The 21,908-nt window shown below is 45.4% G+C and overlaps 1 protein-coding gene across 3 annotated transcripts in view; it reads right to left on the reverse strand.

Annotated features, from left to right (window-relative positions):
• Positions 1-297: 297 nt before the first annotated feature.
• The window catches only part of ERG (ETS transcription factor ERG), a 183,569-nt gene continuing 161,958 nt past the window's right edge, over positions 298-21,908 (reverse strand). For all 3 annotated transcript variants that reach the window (XM_032392510.1, XM_032392512.1, XM_032392511.1), the window contains 7 exons: positions 21,383-21,586; positions 20,467-20,547; positions 18,465-18,536; positions 11,816-11,884; positions 11,097-11,153; positions 10,370-10,417; positions 298-3,383 (listed from right to left, as the gene is read on the reverse strand). In XM_032392510.1, coding sequence (XP_032248401.1) covers positions 2,863-3,383; positions 10,370-10,417; positions 11,097-11,153; positions 11,816-11,884; positions 18,465-18,536; positions 20,467-20,547; positions 21,383-21,586 — 1,052 coding nt within the window. In that variant the 3' untranslated portion in view covers positions 298-2,862. The remainder of the gene's footprint in view (positions 3,384-10,369; positions 10,418-11,096; positions 11,154-11,815; positions 11,885-18,464; positions 18,537-20,466; positions 20,548-21,382; positions 21,587-21,908) is intronic.

A 21,908-nucleotide genomic window follows, 5' to 3' on the forward strand; every position in this document is an offset into this window, starting at 1 on the left:
GGGAAGCAGAGACAGGAAAGGTTCATATTCAATTACGAACATGAACTGAAGAATGCTCTGGAGTTAGATTAAGGCAGGAGCACATAGCTAATGTTATTTTGAGATGTAATTTAAGCATTATTTATTTGTGAGAACAGAGCATTATCATGTTATCCAAAATTATCTCTGTGGCTCACGCTTGTCATAAAGCTTGTTAATAATCTGGGTTGAGGAGGGGCGTGTTGGAGAACCTAACTGAAAACATCTGCTAAAATTGAATATGGTAATCAGGTCTTATTTTTATTATTTTGCTCATGATATAATCTTGGAGGAGTGGAATTGAGTGACTATCCCAGTAAACTCGTATTTATATGCAGAATGTAGGTGTCCTTGACTTTGCATTCCAAAATAAAGATGACTGATCTTTTCCATTAGAAAGGTTTGGGTCACCCCAACTGCCAACTTTTATGCTTTTATTTGTTTTTTCTCCCTAAGGAGATACAGGCACTTTATGGACCCTTCCCAAGCTGCTGCAAGATGACTGATGGTTGGACTTCTTTTAATCCAAGTAATGCAGAGTGTCTGAAGCTTTGGTAATCGGATCATACTGACTTTAAAGACCACTGCCAAAATATCCATAGCACAGAGGTTTGGCAACTTGATTTAATCATAGCAAAAGGATTACAAAGTGCAAAACAAGGCCCAAAACAGCTATGAAATGGGCCAATTCAGAAACTGACTCAGGCTAAGAAGTTGTTCAGTGTCGCTGTCTCTCACTTGCTTTGTATCCCACCGCTCAAACTGCCTTCACCTTGGCCAAGGTTGGAGGCATTTGTGATGCACGGAAGAGAAAAGATGTCAAGGGAAATCGACTTGAGATCATAGACACAGTGTCTGGTGACGTGTCAGGCTCAGGGCCGGCGAGTCCCCAACCACGACACCCAGGTCATCCTGGTGTGGGAAGACCTGGCGAGGTCCTCTGAAAGGCAAGGCACATGGCAAATTTAGAAGCTGTCCCTTGTTTCTTTAGAGTGAGAAATTGTGGCTCTCCGTGACGCTTTATTCATCAACAAGAATACAGTTTGCATTAAGGCTTGTTTGCCGTTCAACAAATGTATTATGATCACAGCAGGAATTAAGGGTGATTCTGTGACCAGGCGCTTATATGGAATTTGTCACAACCTCGGCTTTAGAGGCCCCTTTCCGTTCTGGGCACAAATACGGAGGTTCCAGTGTGAAACCTTTGGTCCTTCTGCTCCAGAAGAAGCTAGGAATAAGAGAGTGAGCAAGAAGGGCCTGTAGAGGCCAGCGCCATTTGGACACCAAATACCCCATTGGTTTGGCTCTCACTTGCATGAGTTCCTGGACAAAACAAAATTCTAGCACAAAACCCAAAAGCTCAGCACACGTTTCTGTTGGGCAACTTTAGTCGCTAAAAAAAAAAAAGGTGCAAATGCAGACTCCTGCATAAATCTGATTTGCCATGCTAGGCCAAGCTTGTTTTATTACATACATTCTGCATCCTAAGAACTAATAACTTCATATTGTAAACATTAAGCATACAGAGTTAAAATTCAAGGCCACATTCTATCATTGATTGTCTCTTTTGTCATGTATCTTTGGCTGGCCGAGATCAACTCGTAGTGTATAAATGCATAAGTTATATAATTATTATATAAAAAGAAAAAAAAAACAAACATTGACTTGTATACTTCATTCTGACAAACGCACAGCGTTCGCGACTCGAAGGGAAACCGGGGCCTCTGCTTAACCCAAATGCCTAGGTGGTTTCGGATGGCAGCTACCAAGAAGGCTACCTCTCACCTGACCCTGTGGGGACCAGAGCCCCCACCTCACGATGAGGTCCCGAATGTTTCTTTTAAATATCAGACAATTCCAGTTAAAATTTTCTTTTGACAAACAAACAAACAAAAAAAAAGAGAGATGCATATTTTTGTTTCTGAATTCTACTACTCCCCCCCCTTCCTCCGCTGCGCGGTACTCTTCTTCTTAACACTGCGTTTGGTAGAACACTGACCAATTAACCCACATGTCTCCTCCACTCGTTTCTCCAAGTCTCCGCACTGTCCTAAGTCCAGTCTCTACTGCTTGACAAGGGTCTCTCCCAGCCCCGTGGCCTCCTCTTCCTGTGCTCCCTCCTCTTCTACCTCCTCCAGCCCTCTGTCTACACCCACACGCTCACTGTCCGCACACGTTCTCAGCCCCACCGCCCCGCCGGGTTCACAGTTCCACAATACTGTCAAGGAGTAAGTTGGCAGCCTTGGGTCGTCTTCACAGCTAGCGAGAGCCAATGGCTCTCCACTCAATGGAAAGAATCTGATTTCACCCAAAAACAGCAAGTGCCGCTGAGTTCCATGTGGCCGTTGGTCCATGGGCTGCAGTCTCTCTCTTCTCTTTCTCTTTTTTTTTTATTTTTGATATGTTTCTATTTTTAAATACAGGTAGTTTTCCTTAAAATGACATTTCGATGGTACATTAGGTCAAGACTACGTTACCACTATCACTTTACTCTCCTCCCCCCTTGGCATTAGCAGGACCCCAAACTCTCCTCAGAAGTTTGGACACTTCTTAAGAACACTTTCTTTGGCACTTTGTCCTTGTGACGTCATGCTTCTACTTACAATGTCTTTTACATGGTATGTCCATATCCATTACATTTGTAGCATCCTCTTTATTCCTGTAGTAATACTTTAGTAATTCCCTCCCACTAAGAGTCTTTGGATCTCTCCCCTGGATTCCTTCCCCTAGAGCCAGTCAGGCGATTTCATTCCTCTTGAGGCACTTTTGATTCACGTTCTCCAATAGAGTTTGTAGCAATTTCTTGGTGATCGTATGCTGTTGGGAAAGGCCTCCCTCCCGGCTCTAGTAGTAAGTGCCCAGATGAGAAGGCATATGGCTGGTGGGAAGCCTAGTGTTGGGGTATATACCTCCCGTTGGCGAATTCCAGTAGGGGTTTGGGGCGGCGAAAAAACTGGACGATGTCACAGGGAGGGCCGGAGGGTGGGGGGCCACAAAGTTCATCTTCTGTGGGTGGGCGTGATAGGAGCCCATGTAAGGGAGGTCCGAGGGGTACTTGTACAGAGATGATTCTGGAGGGTGGGGCTGCAGGGCCTGGGCGATCCCGTGGAAGTCAAACTTGTAGGCATAGCGCTTCCCGTGGACTTTGGTCATGATATTTTTGTCATAGTAGTAACGGAGGGCACGGCTGAGTTTATCGTAGTTCATATTGGGTTTGCTTTTCCGTTCTCCCCAGCGCCGGGCAACCTCGTCAGGATCGGTCATCTTGAATTCCCCATTGGTGCCTTCCCAGGTGATGCAGTTGGAGTTTGAGCTATCTGAGAGGAGCTCCAGGAGAAACTGCCAAAGCTGGATCTGTCCACTCCCTAGAGAGGTGGGAAAAGGAAACGGGACACCCATGAGAACAGGCTCTGAGCTAAAGGCTTTGTTTCTTCAGTGACAGAAGTGGGCGCTAGTGGTGTTCCACGCAAATCCCCTTAACCCGGCCCGTGCACCCATCCCTCAGCTGCTGGGGGTGGCCGCAGCTCTCGTCCTGCAGCTTCCCTCCCTCTTCTTCAGAAAACTGCCCTTGGATGAAGAGGAGCTGCTTCACCCACCCCAGGCAGCCCACGGCCCGAGGGGCTGACACCGTGGACCAGAGGCTCATCTCCTTGCCCCAGGGAGGGGCCAATTCTGTGATGCTGTTCCTACTCCGGAGGTCCTCGCAGGATCAGACCATGGCAAGGTTCTGGCTAAGGCCACCAGCCCCCCTAGCTCAACCCCTGCCCTTTTCTGCTTCGTCACCGCCTCTCTCCCAGAAACATATACTTCATTGATCACTTGCACAGGTATATCCTTACCCCAAGCTCTGTGTCTAGGGAACCTGACCCGAGGCGAGGATCCTCGGTGACTATCAGGCGGATCCACTGATCCAAGTCCTTTATGGAATGCAAAGAATTCCTATGGGGCCAAGTTTAGGTTGGTCCCATCCATTTCTGACTTCCTTAGAAGACCAGCCAAGTCCACTTTGTGTTTCAGGGGTGAAAGGGTTTATTTTTCCTCTTTTGTGAGGCAGAAAGTGCCATTATGTTGATGGCAATAATGACTTAATACCATTTATATTGGCAAGGTCAAGTAAAATAATAAAAGTCAGATTTAGGAAATGAACTTCTAAAAGTTTATGGAAAAACATAGAGAATGGAAGTAAACACCGTTATTTCTAACATAACATTTTGCTGGCACCCAGAAAGCAATTCTGTCAAAACTTTTCCTAGAACAGAATTAACCCACTCAGAATGAGGAAGTTTAGAAAATAGTTGGCTCTTTTTCAAACCAGATCACCTATTTCCAGTACTTAGGCAACTGCATCGTAACGGAAATCCACGTGTTGCCCCTGCTCTGCAATGCCAATTGTGTTCAGAAGAGTTTCCAGAAGAAGAACGGTGTGTGGCTGCAAGGATTTTTGGGGAACCAACAAGACTCCAGCTTTGTCTGAGATCTCATTTAGTCGGGGATGCACAGTCAGAATTTTTTTGATGGCACTGGAGATGCGTGGATGTGGCTTTTAGGTTTTATTAAATTCCGAGAAAAATCCAGGCACATCATTCTAGCCACGTTACACTACTTTAAGATGATTTACGGCTCCCCACAGGAGAGAAGCATGCAAATATCGACAGCAGTATTGAGCACCGGGAGAAGCTAAGATGTGCTGAACAGATTTTAGAAGCTTTGCAAGCAAATAAGAGGCATGTCTTTCCTCCCAAACTCCAGCTACAGCATTACCTCGGGCTTATACCATAAAGATTACTTTTATTACACGATCAGTAAATATCAATTGATGTGATAAAATGATTAAAGCAACTTTAACTGGCAACCCTTCAGGGGACTGATGTCATGTAAAAATCAATTATAAATTTGTTTTTTTCCTAAATCCTCCCTCCTCCCTAGCTCCCTATATAAACTGTCCAACTCGTAAGTCCCTGTTTCCACACTGGCTACATGGAAATGGATATGTTTGTGAATTCATCCATACAATAGCATCATGAGAAAGGTCAGCCTTTTCTGAATGTGTTCTGGAAAATTATCATTTTCAGTCTCGCAACACATTTGAAATATATTAACAGCTTGTCTTTCGTCTCAATGGAAACCTATGCTTTTTCCGAACCACATATTCAAACTGTTCCCAATCAAGTTCTATTGCCCCCAACATCTCATTAATATGCATTTAAAAAAAAATACGAAGAATGGTATGAGAAAACCATATGGTTTTAGTATATATATTGTAACCAAAGGATTACTACTTGAAAAAAATTCCATATCGGACCTGGGAATAGGGAAAAACATGGATTTTTTACTTAACATTCCAATGTATGCTTCAATATAAACACATAGAGTTGTCCGAAAATAAATATTCACTGTCAACCTCCTCCCACAGAGAGATTAATTCTACAGATTTTGCATAAATACACAGACCTTCCTAAATAGCCAGAAAAATACTTGGCATTTATTCAAACCTTGACATTGCTCTTAAGAATCTGTCCCTTGCCCATTTCCTTTGTAAACATGTATAGAGAGAACCAGTGGACAAAAGTGGTTCCTATCTCTCCTGCTCCTGAAGAACTAGAAAGTCAGGGACCTAAATTCATGGCTGGAAATTCAAAGATGAGCAATTTCTTATCAGACCATTTTACCCAGCAGCCTTTAAGACACAGGGCTCAGGCCTCGGAGCATTTCAAGTGTCTATGGGAATCAGAGATCTATAACAAAATTCATCAGCTTCCAAATCCGAGCACAGAAGCAAAAATGGAAAATCAGGGGCGCCTGGGTGGCTCAATTGTTAAGCGTCTGCCTTCGGCTCGGGTCATGATCCCACGGTCCTGGGATCGAGCCCCGCATCGAGCCCCGCATCGGGCTCCCTGCTCCACGGGAAGCTTGCTTCTCCCTCTCTCGCTGTGTCTCTCTCGGTCAAATAAATAAATAAAACCTTTTGAAAAAAAAGGAAAATCAATTCCTGTTTAAGTAAATATTACAAAATGCAACATGACGTCAAGCTCATTCATTGTTAAATTTAATATTCATAACAAAATCTGTTGTATTCGCAGTCTAGGGCAGGTTTTCTCACTGTGCAAGAATTGTCAAGGATGCACCATGGCTGCTGAGAACTCGGCCAGTGGTATGTTAACTGAGATCCTTGTGGCCACAAATTTCAAAGCAATTAAAAACAGTAACATTTACTGCACGATAAAGATGCATTTTAGAACATACAACAGGGAATCCAAAACAAGGATACCTAAGCTTTAGGAAGCCTAAGAGGGGTCTGGGTTGCTCACTGGCCAAGCCAACAAGTGAAAGAGAAGCTCTTACATTTGGGATCTGCCCTCCAGCAGCCCCACGACCTCCCCCTGGTCCATCACCTTCCTTCCGGAAAACCCTTGACATCTGTTTTCTAGACCTATCTTGGTAGCAGCTTTGAAACATCAGTAAGGCTTACCGACTTTTGCCCTGGTTTTGTCTAAGGTAATTAACCAAAAAGCTAGGACTGGTGGGAAAAACAAAGACCTCGGCTGTCCACCCACAGGAGAGCCCAATGGGATGAAGGGGGGAGGGGTGCAGCCTGAAATAGAAGGCAATCCTTTAATTTTTAGAAGAAAAGTGGTCTCTTAATGCAATTAAAAGAAAAGAAGAGAAATAACAGTAGCAAAGAAGGTCGACTGAGCAGAAAAGGGCAAAACATCCAAAAGGCTTGTAAAGCACAGAGAAAAGCAGGGCTGGGAATGACTCAGCAGCTGTGGGTCCAGTGGGGGGGGGGGGTGTCCCCAGAGCAGGGCACCTCGGCCGCCACCTGACAGAGGGGCAGAGCAGTAAAGAAAGCAGAGAGGGGTCCAACGAGCACCACGGTGTCAGCCCTTTGGGACCACGTTCTACCGTAGCCGGGCATGCTGCAGAGAAACCCGTGCACACAGCCTGGCCCCTCCATCATGTTAAGCTCCCGGCAGCAGGCGCGTCCCAGGGGGAAAGCTTTGCCCCCGGGCTCCGTGTAGCTCCAGGCAGGACTCGGGAGAGGGCAGGGCAGTACAGTGGCTGGAAGCACCACTTTGGAAACATCGCGGCCTCTGCTGAGTCCTGGCGCTGGCACATACGGGACCTTGGGCAGCTCACCCAGCTCTCCGTGCCTCAGTGCCCCCCTCTGTAAAATGGGGGTGAAGGTAATAGTACTATCTCGCTGGGTCACTATGAGGATGAACTCGGTGCACGAAGGTTTGGACTGAAAATCATGATTTGTTTGAGCTGAAAACCAGAGTTTAAAGAGAGGCACACACCTTGCCTAGAGCTACAAGATGACAATAGGAAGCCAAGTGCCCCCCCCATCCCGTGCACCCCGTGCCCGTTGGCTGTGAAGAACTGCAAACAGTTATTTTCAGGGCGGGCTGATGGCCACTGAAAGCCTACTATGTGCCGGGCACTGTCCTGAACACTTTACATGTGTTTTTTTTAACCCCCCCCAATCATGTGACAGCCCATTGTAGAGGTGAGGAAATTAGAGCCCAGAGAGGTACAGTGACTTATCCTGCTCAAGGTCAGCAAGGGTTGGAACCCGGACTCCAAGCTTGGACGCCAAATCACGGAACAAACCATTGCTTCCAGGCCCGGGTTTCTGCACACACCTCCACACTCCCGACTCCTCTCCAGGGTGTCCCTTCCCTGGGCCCGGAGCTTGGGAGGTTCCCAGTGGGAGACTGGACACTCCCAACTCCAAACAAATGGCAAAGGCATCGCTAACACAGGTCTCTGGGTGCGCGTGAGGCTGGACACGTTTCACTCCCACCATTAAAGAGTCTCCAGTTAGCATTAAAGGAGCCACTGGACATAACCCAAGAAAGCACTTTCAGTCCGTAAGAGAAGCCGCATTAAATGTGCATCCATTCTGATGGGACAGAAAGCCGCTGCATGGCTTATAGGTGACCCATGACATAATTGTGCAGGGACTCAGCTCTCAGCAGGAGAGCTACGGCCCATCAAATGCACATCGAATGAATATCTGGGTCGGGGACACTGAGATGCCATCATTGTTCTGTGCATGTATACACTATGATGTCACTTTCCACTTCAAATGATTAAGACGAGTTTGCACTGTACAAAGAGCGAAGGCAGGAATTTTAAGTGATGACGGATTTATTTATCAGAGAAAGGGGAAACCGAATCAAACAGGAAGAGGCATTCTCATTCACAGGAAGATAAAAGACATTCCGGGCTTGGGGGGAGAAGACCACAGGAACACAACTGACATGCGGCCCAAGGAGAGACGGAGAGAAGGCCTAATTCGTTATAAACGGAGTAGAACAAATCTTTACCCTCCAGCCCTGAGTGGGGATGTTGGCACCTTCCCCAGGCCCAGGGCGGACAGTCTTTGCGATACAAAGTGCAGTCTTCACCCCCAGTGCGAAGCTGCTGACCTGCCATGGACCGAGACATTTTCCCAGTGCCTGAACACTCCTTGAACTAAATGGAAATCCTTCCTTTCTGTTCTCTTGACCTCCATTCTCCAAGCCCTCCCTGCTCCCTCATGCTTACTCAGGGACGGCTTAGCTCAAGAAAATAAAACCGGACTTTGGCGACAGAGAGTCAGGGCTCAAATCCAGCCTCCCTTCTTATTGGCTGTGTGACCCAGGGAAAGTTACCTAATGTCTCTGGACCTCTGATTCCTCTTCTGTAGGAGGAAGATAATGACGAGCCGGGGCTCTCAAGGGGCGGCACCATGGACATGAGTGCTTGCCCAGGCATTACACAGGGTGGGAGCTATTTGTTACTTCATGTGATTGTATTAACGTCCCCGGAGTGCTTCTGCTTCTGTTCCTTTTCCTTGTTCTAATCTATCCTGAACGCTGCTGCCAGAGCCGTCTTCCTGAAGCACCACTGATAATAGTCATCTCCAAACACGGGAATCATTTCTGTTTGAACAGTTTTGGAGCATCATAAGCGAGCACAGGGATGAAGGGGGACCAGAGACCCAGGAGCCTTGGCCACCAATTGGATGCTTGCTGAAGAGAACAGAGCCTGTGGCTCCATGAAGAGTGGACAGGGTTGGAACCACCTGCGTTCATTTCTCCACCAGAATGTAAGGTCCCTGAGGGTCAAGGACGGTGTCTCCTTATTCCCTGCATTGATTTATTCAACAAATAATTATCGAGCGCCTGGTCCAGTCTCCAGGGCAGAGAAGGAAACAGAACAGTCCCTTCTAACTGCTCAGATGCCCAAAAGGTATTTGCTGAACTAGTTAACGTTACCTAAAACTGAAGGTGAATGCTGCAGACACCCAATAATGAAGATATTTCATGTTCTCAAAATATAGATACCCTTGCTGGGATGCATGCTGATTGAATCTGGACTTTTCCACTTCCAGCCCGATTTTGGCCTCAGTGTTTAGGAAATATACATTCCAGCTTGTCCTTGCAATAGGCCTGTGTCATCTTGGCGTTTGGATGTGCCGTTGAGAATATGCAGCATATGCCGTGAATTTCTGAGGCAGATGCCAGCACAGCTGGTTCTGATCGGTATACAAACAAATCAAACAGTTTGGTGGGCAATGCAATGTGATGACAAGTGACGATCCTTGGCAAGGGACAGGTCACAAGTGGGCCAGTTAAGAACGTGCACTTTCTTCTAGCCTCCAAGTTCAAAAACAGACCGTTCATTGACGATGATCCTGGATCTGAAGCCTTACGGTGGAAATTAAGGTTCTCCTTTTCAAGATATTATTTAATCGGCTTGTGTGATGGGTTCACCTGTGTCTCCCGAAAACGCCTATGTTGGAATCCTAACCTCCAGGATCTCAGAATGTGACCTTATTTGGCAATAGGGTCTTTACAGAGGTGATTAAGTGAAAGTAAAGTCAGGGTAGGTTCTAATCCAATATGACTAGTGTCCTTATAAAAGGAAATTTAGACACAGACACACACACACAGAGAAGACAGGTAAAGAGACACAGGGAGAAGACAGCCATCTACAAGCCAAGGAGAGAGGTCTGGAACAGATCCATCCTTCACAGCCCTCGGAAGGAACCAACCTTGCCTGACACTTAACACTTTGTCTTTGGACTTCTGGCCTCCAGACTGAGACAATAAACGTCTGTGGTCGAAGCCCCCAAGGGAACTGATACAGCTTAGATTAGCTGATACTGCTCTTTGCTGAAGCTAAAGTCTTAATTCATAATATGACCCATTTTTTTTTTCCATTTAGGCAAATAATCCAATGAGATCTAAACTCAACTTTGTTCAGTTGAAGGGATTTCTCACCGATACAAGTTAAACTTACAAAACAGCCATGGCCAAAAAGGGTAACTTTGTTAGGAGCAAAATCACCAGCATGATCTCACCTGGGTTTGCAAGGCGGCTACTTGTTGGTCCAAGAATCTGATAAGGATCTACAGCAAAAAGAAAAGAAGTCAAATCCCAAAGACCTCGTCATGATTTGGTATGAGGTCGCTGGAGGCATAATGCTGACCCACTTGTGTTTCCAGATTTCAGGCTTGAACGTACCCCCACACCAAAGTCACCTAGCACCACTTCCTGTACTGAATAAGATGTCACATGGAATCTGAGCGAAGTTTCTTGCTAAAGGCCTCTTAGCTGGTGGCCAAGCGCAGATTTGGCTCGGGGTTCCCGACACCCAGCTCTCTCCATCCCTGGACGGAAACTGGGCAAACGTGGTACGTCCCCTCTTGGCCCTGGTGCCATGTGGGCTGTGTCCCTCAGCACACTGGCAATCTCCACCCTCCACTGCGCTCCACATCGGACCTGGCAAAACGCTGGCACACTGAACATGGCTTGAAGGTGAAATGAAAACTCATCTGTCAAAAAGCAGCAGCCTGCGTGCAACAGTGCTTTCTCCATATTTACTGCATAGATTTCAGAAATGTTTTAGCAAAATCTCAAGCTATCCCTATTGAAAAGACTGATGATTTGGTCCACATTTTATATATGGAGCCATGATAAAGAAGACAAAATCACATTTATTTCATTTAGGAAGTGACACATTTTCAGAAATACGCTGCTAAATCTACTTCTTTTTTGATGGCCAGCAAGACGTTCCCTCAAACATACCTAGCTGAGGACGCTGGTCTTCGGTTTTGGGCACTGCGGAAGGAGACGGTTGAGCAGCTGAAAATCCAAAAGCAAAAGATAGAGTTAGATGTAACTTCTATTTGACCATTAGTCTTTGATGTGTTATACTACCATTCCATCGATTATCTTAGTTATTAACATAGTAGTCTTGCTCTTATACTAAGCTGCGTTTAATGGCAAGAGAAGTGCCTTTCTAATGAAACCAAATGTAGACATTGTAGCAAAAAAAAGAGGGCACTTTAAATTATTTTAAAAATTTATAGAGCACTGTTTCCAAAACTAAAAAAAAAAAAGAATTTGAGATACAGATTAAAATGAATCACAGTCTAAACGAAACAGAAAAAGGGAAATCACCAGGAAAATAAAATAAAGCCACGGATACTTTTAAACATGGCCAAGATTAGGAAATCACCCAGTATTTAATCCGTGCCCAGACATCTCTTGAGACTTGCCTTTGTCCTTGTTGAAATACATTACATCATTTGTTTTTTTTTTTGTTATGGAAGTATGGAAGTAGGTATAACCCCAGGAGAGAAAGAATCATTGCCTTTAAAGATCAGTTGCACTTTGTTGCCAATGGAACAAACACTTCATGCATTGAAAAAGCATAGATTCGCTGTAGAAATTGTTATGTGTTCCAAAATAGTTATCTACTGCCTTGTGACATGCAGATTCAAGCAGCTGGGCCAACACTATACCTTTCGACTGGGGGGTGGGGTGGCCGTGACTAGTCCAGGCTGATCTCCTGGGTGGGTCATAAGGTAAATCTGCAAAGACAAATGAATCAACTGAAAGATCAATAATGTAATTTTATAATAGATATAATCTCTGTTTTTTGTGATTGTTGTAATTTTTGTGTTTATTAGAATAACTATTGTGGGTGGAAATCCAGTAATCCAAAGAAATACCCAACCTGTATTCCATTAGATTTGGGTTTTACCTAGAAATTATCGTTTTGTTTATTCTATTGATCTAACATTTTCACCCATTGAGCTAACAACTCTCACTGACAGATTCTTGCAGACTTTGATGAGTCTTCCATAGAAACTTCCTACAATCACAGGTCAAGACCATATTAAGAGTTTCTCACGATCTACTTTGACCTGCTTCTACCTGCGACCGACCTAAATTCATCCCTTTGTTACCTTCATGACTCATCCAGAACAGTGCTCAATTTGGTTAAGTCCACCAATCCTTGCTCAAGGTCTGCCCCTAAAGCCACCAAATGGCACTTAAGTTCCTTTCTCTTTTTCTTCCTTGGAAATGAGCATGGCCATCTTATCCCCTTACTGGCCAGCTGCCTCTCTTGGTGACCCCTCATTTTCTCCTTATAATCTCACCCAGTTATATTAAATCGATCTTAAGTGTCCAGTTATTTTTCTATGTAAGTATCTACTTTTTTCCAAATGAATTCCAAATGAATTTAGAATTTCTCTAAAAGAACTGCAGGAAATCAATCTCAAGATTGAAATAACATTGCCCATGCAACATGTTAACAATGAGCCTAGGAGCTGAAGCATAGGGGCACCTGCGTGGCTCAGTTGGTTAGGCATCTGCCTTCGGCTCAGGTCATCATCTTGGGGTCCTGGGATCGAGCCCTGCATTGGGCTCCCTGCTCAGTGGGGAGTCTGCTTCTCGGTCTGCCCCTCACCCTGCTCGTGCTCTCTCTCTCTCTCAAACAAATAAATAAAAATTTTTTTTAAAAGTGCTGAAGCATATGCCATTGATTTCCTTGTATTTACAATGCATTATCATTTGTCTTGTAAATCTTCATTGCACTTCGCAATACAAACTTAACTATACTTCTGCATCCTCAACGCAAGTTCTATTAACGATTATGAAGACTCTAAGTCATTTCAAGGTTCTTCCGAAAACATACTCCAGAACATTACCATGCATATTCTTACTAACTGTGCATACATAAAGTGATTTCTACACGAAATCTCATCACAGATCCACTTCAAAACTATGTCTTCTTGGATTGATGGGGACTCACTTCAATGCCATGTGTAATTCTGAGCCAACTGAAAGCCACAGGCAGATACTTCAGCACACCTGGAAATCGCTACAAAATCTCACTCAAAGTGCAGGGCAACACAATGAGTCTGAAGCCTCTTTTTAAACAGATGATTTGACCCTGTTTTAGACTGGTAATCTGGTGGATCAATCTTCAAAAAGTTTGACTACATTGCTCAAGATGCATCTCTTCCTATTTTCGGATCCCAAAGAGAATACCACTGAAATGCAACGTGAAATTCAACCCAGAGTTGCCTTAATTTATTTGGTCTGTTTGGCTACAAGCATCTCGATCAGTGTGGTCTCTGAAATCCTACCCTCTATAGCTTTGGTTGAGTAAGATAATTTTTCTTTTTAAACTCTGCTATTGCTCACCCCTCCTTCTCCACTGGCATTTTTGCAGTTTGGACCATAAGCCTTTTCCCACTCAGCTCCTCAGAGTCTCACTTTTCTGGTGCTGGGGTTGCACATGGGAATTAAATCTGCAGCTGCTATCAATTTACAACTGAATTTCAACTTAAGTCTCTGGGAGCCCTTTGCACGTGGATACTCATCTAGTCGCATTTTGTCTTAAAAAAAAAATGGTCAGCCAGAGTTTCAGTTTGAAAATTGTCTCAGAAGGAAAACTGGACTAGCAAGACGAATATAACAGCATCTAGCCGAACTCAGGAGCCAACAGGCGCATCTTGACAAGGGGCTTCGGTTGACTGAATGAAAAAGCAAGTCAATACTGAACTATGTTCTAGATCCTAGATCTCAAAGTGTGGTCCGCAGACCAGCAATATTAGCAACATCTGGGAGCTTGTGAGAAAGGCAGAATGTCAGTTCAGAGCTACTGAATCAGAATCTGCATTTTGACCAGATCCCAGGTGACCTGGGAACACACTGAACCGTGTTTGAGCAAGCCTGTTCTAGACAATTTCCAGTACTTATTTCTAGGCAGGAATCTGGGTTCCTACAGATAACGATCTCAGAACTACTACCTGAGCATGTCAGTGCAAATGAATAAAAGTGTGCAAAGAGCTCTAATTTGGGTCCTTTTTACCAGAGAGAATGCTAACAGAATGAACAGCAAATGTCAGCAGGTTGGTCCACTCCCACTTTAAACATAAAAGTATTGCTCATGAAATGTGACTGGAAAAAAACACCCAACTACTAAGAGAAAAATATTTTGAAACCCTTTATTCATAAATCCTTCTTGGGATGTATAACCATGTTCCATCCTCCCTTGAAAATAAGTCAGGACCTAAACAACACCAAGTCTGATTTTTAGCCAAGAATTTGAGATGTTTATAGGAACGATGATTAACATGTTCATAAACATATTGCCATGGAAGATAAGTAGGCTTTTGTTTTTGTTCATGAAATTCTGGTCCAATGCTTCCTTATCAGCTACCGCTCACGCGCTGTGGGCACTGAGCCTCCCTCCTGTGGGAGGGGACACTGGGCAAGACTGAATGAAGCCACACCGGGACAGGAGGCCACGGCGGGGCCCCCTCCAACCACAGCACCCCGCAGCACGGCTAGCGCTGGGCAGCTCTCCTCCTGGGCTGCTTGAGAAACTTTGACTCCGTGCACATTTGCTATGTGCCCCTTACTAATAGTAGGACACAGAACTTCTACTATTTTACATTTCATTTTTGGCAGTCAGTTCAACACACTCTCCATCTCTCTTGAACTGTGATCTTTGAGGTAATTAACTCATACACTTGGCAGAAGGTCCCATGTCAGAGAAGAACTGCTTTCTGGCACTGGGTCTGCTATTTCTTCTGTAACAGGCTGTGTGTTTAGAAACCAAAATTCATAAAAGGCATTCAGGGGCAGCTTAGGGTTACCACAGAAGTGTGTTTTATGCCTTGATCCAGATCAAGAAGCACAATACTGAAAATAAGGAGTTTGACTAGTGTTGGGTCCCTCACACTAGCACCTTGATTTATCTCCTGGGAGCTGGGATTGGTTCCTGTTTTTGTATGAGACTCCTCCCCCCCAACTCACTCCCTTCCCTGGGCATCAGTGAATCAAGACAACATATATATTCTATTCTCCTTCCTGCAGGGTTAAGTCCACCAAGTTTTGTATTCTGCTTTCATCAAGCTTAAAGACGAACATCCTCTAGTCCTCAGGATGTCTACCTGCCCACTTTATTTTTTAATGGACCAGAACTTAGACCACAGGAGAGCTCATCCTCATTCTGCAGGATCCGCACCATGTTTGCAAAGCTGAGCTGAAGGGCCCTGGCTGGTATGGGGCGGGGGGGGGGGGGGGGGGGGGTAGGGAGGATGAGATCTGCGTGCTGTCAGTGAACCTGGATGCTGCTGCAAAGACAGAAAGACTGAGAGCTATTGCTTAGGACCAACCGATAAACCCCTACTCAATGGAAAGAAGTTCTGGAGTTAACCCTAACGTGATTAAGTCTCTCCCTTGTTTTCCTCCAGACCTTCCTCCAGGCTTCTAAAATCCTCTATCAAAGACATGGAAATCTGGGAACATCTTGCATTCCTTTGTCTCCTAGCTGTGCAGATCGCTGTGGTGAGTCTAGCCAGGGTGCGGGGGGGTGGTGGGGGGTGGGGGGTGGGAAGCAAAGAGTGCATTTTTAGCCATAAGCTGGGATATAGCTTTACATAGCACCTGACAGAGGAGAACGTGCATTAGCTGCATTGCCTTGGTGCTCAATTGGTGACAATGTCACCAAGTTGTGAACTCCAACGGGGGAATTGCTTAAGATGCTGAGAAACCCCTGAAGAGCACCAGCTGCAAAGCAAAAGTAAAGGCTGCATTTGCTGGCTCAACCCTCCAGTCTCTTTTGAGAACATTCTAGATGTGTGTTATGATCCGTGGATTGCATGCTGATGGAGGAGGAGAGACGGGATTTCAGAATGTCCCCGTTGGCATACACCAGAGCTTTCCTATAAACTGCCCCTAGGATGCCAGGCAGGGTGGTACATCATGAGGTCAAAAACCAGCATGCAAGTTTCGATGAGTCAGACCTGTCTCTTTCATGTCACCTGAGACCTCAAGGGGCCATGGCTCCAAAGGCATGTGTTCAGCAAGGAAGGAGGGTACTTACAGGAGAGATGGAGAAAGAGCTTCTAGTAGTTCTAATGTGACACAACCCAAAAAATGCATGAGACATCCTAAAACCATGACCATGAAAAACAAAATGTAAAATGATATGCCGATGTGCTAATGCATTATAAGAGTAGGGGAGAGACGGACCTAAATGCTAACTCAACAATGGGATCATGAAAGGAGGGTGTATTTTGAATCAGGAACATTTGAACAAAGCAAATAGGAGCAAGCCTGGGAAGAGAAGGGAGAGGTATGAACAAAGCAGTGAAATGTCCATGTGTGCATTCCTTCAAGGTCAATCCCTGCCTCCACCTAAGTAGAGCAGTAACTCTCTTCTCCCAAGGTCAAACCCCTGAATCTGGCTGTCAGCAAATAGTTCTGGCTTGTTCGGTCTGATTCAAAGTCTTTATAGCTCATATCCCAAATTGTGTGTATCCCCCTTGACAATCACAGTAGCAGTTATCAAAATAGGTATTTTTGATACAAACTGAGTCTCAGAAACATACTTTACTGGTATGGAGATATGGAGGTGTGATCTCTTCCAGGTCACACACAGATGATGGCCCCAAGGAAGGCCTTATCAGAGCTATGCAAGGTGCATCTGACTTGGCCACCTGTCTTTCCTAGGGCCGAAGCACAGAGGGGTGTCCCAGACATCACCTCCCAGCTCTCCCTCTCCATACACCTGGGAGACCGTATCTTCCAAATCTACTATATCCTAAAATATGAAAAATAAGTCGTTCCAGGATTCACTGTCCTATGTAGCAACAAGCAACCAGCTAGCTGGTCTGATCATTGGGCTGTACCAATGGATTTGGCCAATGTTGTGATCTTTTGACAAAACTCCAACACTAGCTCATGATCCCTGGATTTTGCAGCTCAGTCAGGGGCACCCATGAATAGCTTCAAACACACAAACAAGCAAGCAAGCAAACAAGCCCTGGACCCCCATTCTAGATAGCGCTTTTTTTTTTTTTTAAGTATGGATGGAAATATTTTTTAAATGCTCACAAAACCTTTGTAATTTTCCTACACTTCTGTTTGTTTTCCCAAGGATTCATTTATAGAGGTAAATGGTGGGGTTCTTCGTGGTCTAGCTCACTCTAGACCCTGGGTCTTGTCCCCAGTTAAATGGCCTGGAAAGTCTCTAACAGGACAGAGGTAAGTAAGCACTTTGGCTAAGCCTTTCCATCGTGTTCCCCAGGAGCAGGGCAGCAAACCCTTCCTCCAACGTTGGAGAAGAGGATAATCACCAGCCTGAAGGTACTAAGGTGGTAACAGGGTAATGTCAGAGTGGGAGCAATTCTGAGAAGCTTCTCCGCTCATGCTATTTAGCTCACTGGTCCCCAGTCTTTCTCACTGCAAAGAAACAGCGGTGCCAAGCTTAGCGCCCTGGATGAGTTCAAAATGAATCTTGTGTAGCCTGGACGTGAGCCAGACGTCAAAGGGCGACAACTTGTGTCTAGGAAGACATGAGTCTCAGATCCACGAACGGATATGGAGAAAACAGGTTAAATACTTATGTGCGTGAGTCTAGATCCAGCTCTAGGTGGCTCTACCGAAACATCGAGACCTTTGGGCCAAGTGCACATGTGCTCCCATGAGCTGGGTCCTTTGTACCTCCATGGCCGGCGCGCAGGAGGGACTCCCTGGACATCTGTGGAATGAAGAGCCAGCTCTCTGAAGACAGGATGCTTTCTGAAGTCTGGCTCATCCTCATGCTCCCAGGATGTAACATTGTGCTTGTCACTAATAAGCCCTGGATAATATTTATTTTTTCATGAATGATATGTAAATCAATTACCTAGAGAAATCCTCAGGAAAGACATAAGGTAAGAGTCTGTTGTACATTTTATCTACCACATGCTTCTGCCCTGAAGGAGTGGCTCTTGTGACCTGCTGGGAGTCCGTCCCTAGCGCTAAGGGGATTCCTCGTGTAAGTCCTTCCATGACCTCGAAAGCAGACGGATTCCTTATTGCCAGGCATCCGGGGCCCATCCTTGCCCATCTGTCTTTTAAAGCAGCTCATTAAGGGGCTGGTCTGCTTTGAATTCTGCAGTCAGGGACCTTTAATGTGATCTTTGAATGAAATGGTCTGACCGAATTTCGGCTCCCAATCCACAGAGGCAGAATGAGACTGCTCAGGACTCCCTTCAAGACCGAGGATCCTCTCCCTCTGACTCACGTGACTTAAGTCACGGATCTCATGGGACATCCTGGGATGTCTCTCAAGGAACAGATCACACAGGGGGGTTTTCGTACCTGGCCTAGTTGTAATTCTTTGCGTAGCTTCAGGATATACTGAAGTATTTGGGAATATAAAAGCTGCACCCCCTGCAGACAAAAGGAAAGACAAAACATGTGAAGGTCTGTTGTTGTGGTGGTTGATCTCAGCAACAGTGCCAAATCTACTTTGCCCTGTGACACCAAAGGGAGGCACCCCTCCTTAAGCCTGCTGCTCCAGACTTTGGGGAGGAAGGGATGGACAGGCACAAGGGACAGAAATTGATTCTGACTACGGAAGTGGATGGCAAACTGTCCTGTGCCCCGTTCGTGATAAAGTGTCTTGTGTTTTGATCTTACAGCTTCTTGCTGAAGCCCATCTGTGTGTCCATCTCCCTGCCAGCAATCTCATTTTATTAAAAAAAAAAATTCTATGGTGCGATTTTCATTTTTAAATTGCATAAAAATCCATAAAACATTTGAGAGAGCCCTTGGAAAGTCGTACCAAAGGATTACAAATATGTTGCCAAAGACTATATGGATCTTATTAAAAATGATTCCACATTTCTATTCAAATGCATGTTTCCCGGTCTCTCTCTCTCAATCAACGCCCCTGTCATTAGCAGAAAAAAATTCCCTTTCTGCAGTTAGGTCCATTTGGAATTGGTCGTCCTTTTCTTCAATTGTTCAATGTTCCACAGTCACGAAAGTAAGGAAAACAGAGCTTTCTTGAAACTTTCCCCTTGGTGTTATACATTTTTTTAAAACAACTGTGAAATTATCAGAAAATGTGTATAGCTCAAAGGTGTTTCCTAAGAGAAGGAAATTACTTTGTCTAAGTTATTTGTTATTTCTGGCCACAAGGTCATTAATAGGCTGATGTGTGTAACCTACGCTGAAAAAGTGCATGACTGACTCGAAGCATTTTTTTTCTTACTTTACATTAAAACACAACGTTCTGAATATTGAGGACCAAGATTAAGCAGCCATTTCATTGTAACACTCAGACCTGGACTCACTCACATGACACATTTTAAAGTAAACTGGCAAATGGCTGGAACACGGCTGTGCTTCCAAGTGAGGCTTCTTGGCTTATAAGCGGGTTACCCACACCTTGCCAGAACACGAAGGTTTTCCCCTAGCCTGGGTGGTGGCAGAGGGTCCCCGCAGGCTGATACAGTGGGGTGAGCAGCCTGTGGCCATGCTTCTACAATGGTCTCTATCAGGAGGGAGACAACGGAGGCCAGCCAGGAGCACATTCGTCCGCAGAAAGCCAGCTTCTACTATGGGGGGGCAGGGGGGAGGTTAGCGGGGACGAAGGATCCTGTTAAACTCTACTAGGCTCAGGCAATACATAAAGAGAACGCAGAATCTGTGGTTAGAGACAGAATAGCAGGGATTGGGTTAGCCACTAATTTCATATCCTCCAAAATTATAACACAGCTTCCCTTTCAACAAAAGCTCACATAAAGTAACGAACGAGCATTCCTTTCTACTGCCTTTTGCCAATGTCCGAAGTCTGTGCAAGAAGACTAAAGTCAAGACAAGTCAAATGTCCTAAAACGTTTTCTAAAAGGGAAAAATAAAACTCCTGCTTGTCCTAATACACATTCCTTTAAGAATGAAAATGAAAAAAAAAAAAAAGGAAAAAAAAGGAATACTAAGGGCCCCTTTTCATCGAACATGCTTTTAATTTCTACGGTCAGCACAGCGCGTATTTGGGGACTAATAGCAGCAGATTATAATCCAGCAAACATGAGCTAAGGCTATGGCTAAAGGCTAATTCTGCACATCAGCGGGTTAAAGAAGTCCTTTGATTGTCAAAGGGAGTGGGCAGTGCTTGGAAACCAAAGGGCGCCCCCTGCCTGTAGGCTCTGGTACCTCCCGCAAGAGCCTCCCGCATGTGCGGAACCCCTCAATCATCCTCTCTCCGTTCTGCCTTCCTGATGCGCTGCCCATCCCGCGTGCCACCTTTAAAGCATGCTACCTGTGGGCAAGACCCTGCATTTGTCCAGTGGGCAAGGGGCAGGGCCAGCATTACCTGTGTTTCTAGCATGCATTAACCGTGGAGAGTTTTGTAAGGCTTTATCAACATCATCTGAAGTCAAATGTGGAAGAGGCGCTACAAAACAAAACAGAAGGAACATCAAAATGAAAAAAAAAAAAAAGAGAGAGCGAGAGAATTACCTTCCTTTAAAAAAAAGAAGAAAGAAGGAAGAAAAACACCTCCCCACTCCCACCCTGGTATCCTGGGCTGCTTGGAAATCTCTCCATGGCCCTGCTGCTCGTTAGCGTGTTAAACCCTAGGTGGGCCCATGTTTAATTCAGGGAGTGAGTGATCGGGATGCCAGGCAAAGCGTTTACACCAGAGTTCACACCGCCCCTCTACTTCTGTCCCCTGCTAACCATGCTTGACATCTGACAAATTAAAGCATGCAGCAAACTTGGTGAATTCATGCCCCTGATCGCCGATATGCCATTCCCATTCTGTCAGGTGAAGCCACATCTCATGATCCCAAATGGAAACTTTCCTCCTTTCGTGTGCAGGTGGGATCTGGAGGGGGCTTGGTTTAGCGTTAGGGAGGATAAACCTCATAATTCCCATCTGGCAAGAGCCTTTCCATCCGTTTCTTTCTCAGTTTGGGGCACCATGGAGACTCAGTCATGTGTGACCAGATAAAGCTTTGGTTCCCTTTGCCGTGTGATCTGCTCGGTGGAGGTGACCCTGCCAGAGCCAGCTGAAGGCTAACGTGACTTTTTGGCTTCTGGGAAAAGCACTGGCTGCTTCTCATCATGTTCACCTACATCCTGGCCTGGTAAACCACTGGTTCTCTCAGACCCTAAATGAGAATGGAGGGCAGGAAGAAGCTGTCCACAGACTGTTGTGAACGCTCTCAGCTCAGGCTAGCCAGGACCCGCACGACAGTGATCTCTGCCCCGAGCAGGGACCATCTTACTCTCTCTGAGGTAGTGCAGGTGCGAGAGAAGGATGTCAGCGTTGTAGCTCGGGGTGAGCCTCTGGAAGTCGTCCTTGGTCATCTTGCACAGTTCCTTCCCATCGATGTTCTGGAACAGCAAGACGTCGACGTCTGGAAGGCCATATTCTTTCACTGCCCACTCCAGCCACTGCCGGACATGGTCTGTACTCCACAGCGTAGGATCTGGAAGGGAATGGAACATAATCGATCAACTCCCGAAGAAACATTTCCAGGGCAGAGCCACCTCCCGGGTGGGATCCCCGCAGTGCAGCTTTCCAGAGCGACCCCTTTTCCTGCTGTCCCAGAACAGCCTCCAGCCTGACTCAGTGACCTATCAAAAGGAGGTGTCTTGGGGGAAAGACAAAAAAAAAAAAAAAAAAAAACTCCAACTGACTCGCACGCAGAGATCATTGCCTTTAAAGGGAATTGTTCTGGAAGTCTAGGATCATTCACACCATTGCCCTCTGGTTGCTTAGAAAATCTAAAGTTCAATGTGGGGATGATT

This window comes from Phoca vitulina, unplaced genomic scaffold, assembly GCF_004348235.1.
Source record: "Phoca vitulina isolate PV1807 unplaced genomic scaffold, GSC_HSeal_1.0 scaffold68, whole genome shotgun sequence".
In the NCBI taxonomy this organism is placed as follows: domain Eukaryota; kingdom Metazoa; phylum Chordata; class Mammalia; order Carnivora; family Phocidae; genus Phoca; species Phoca vitulina.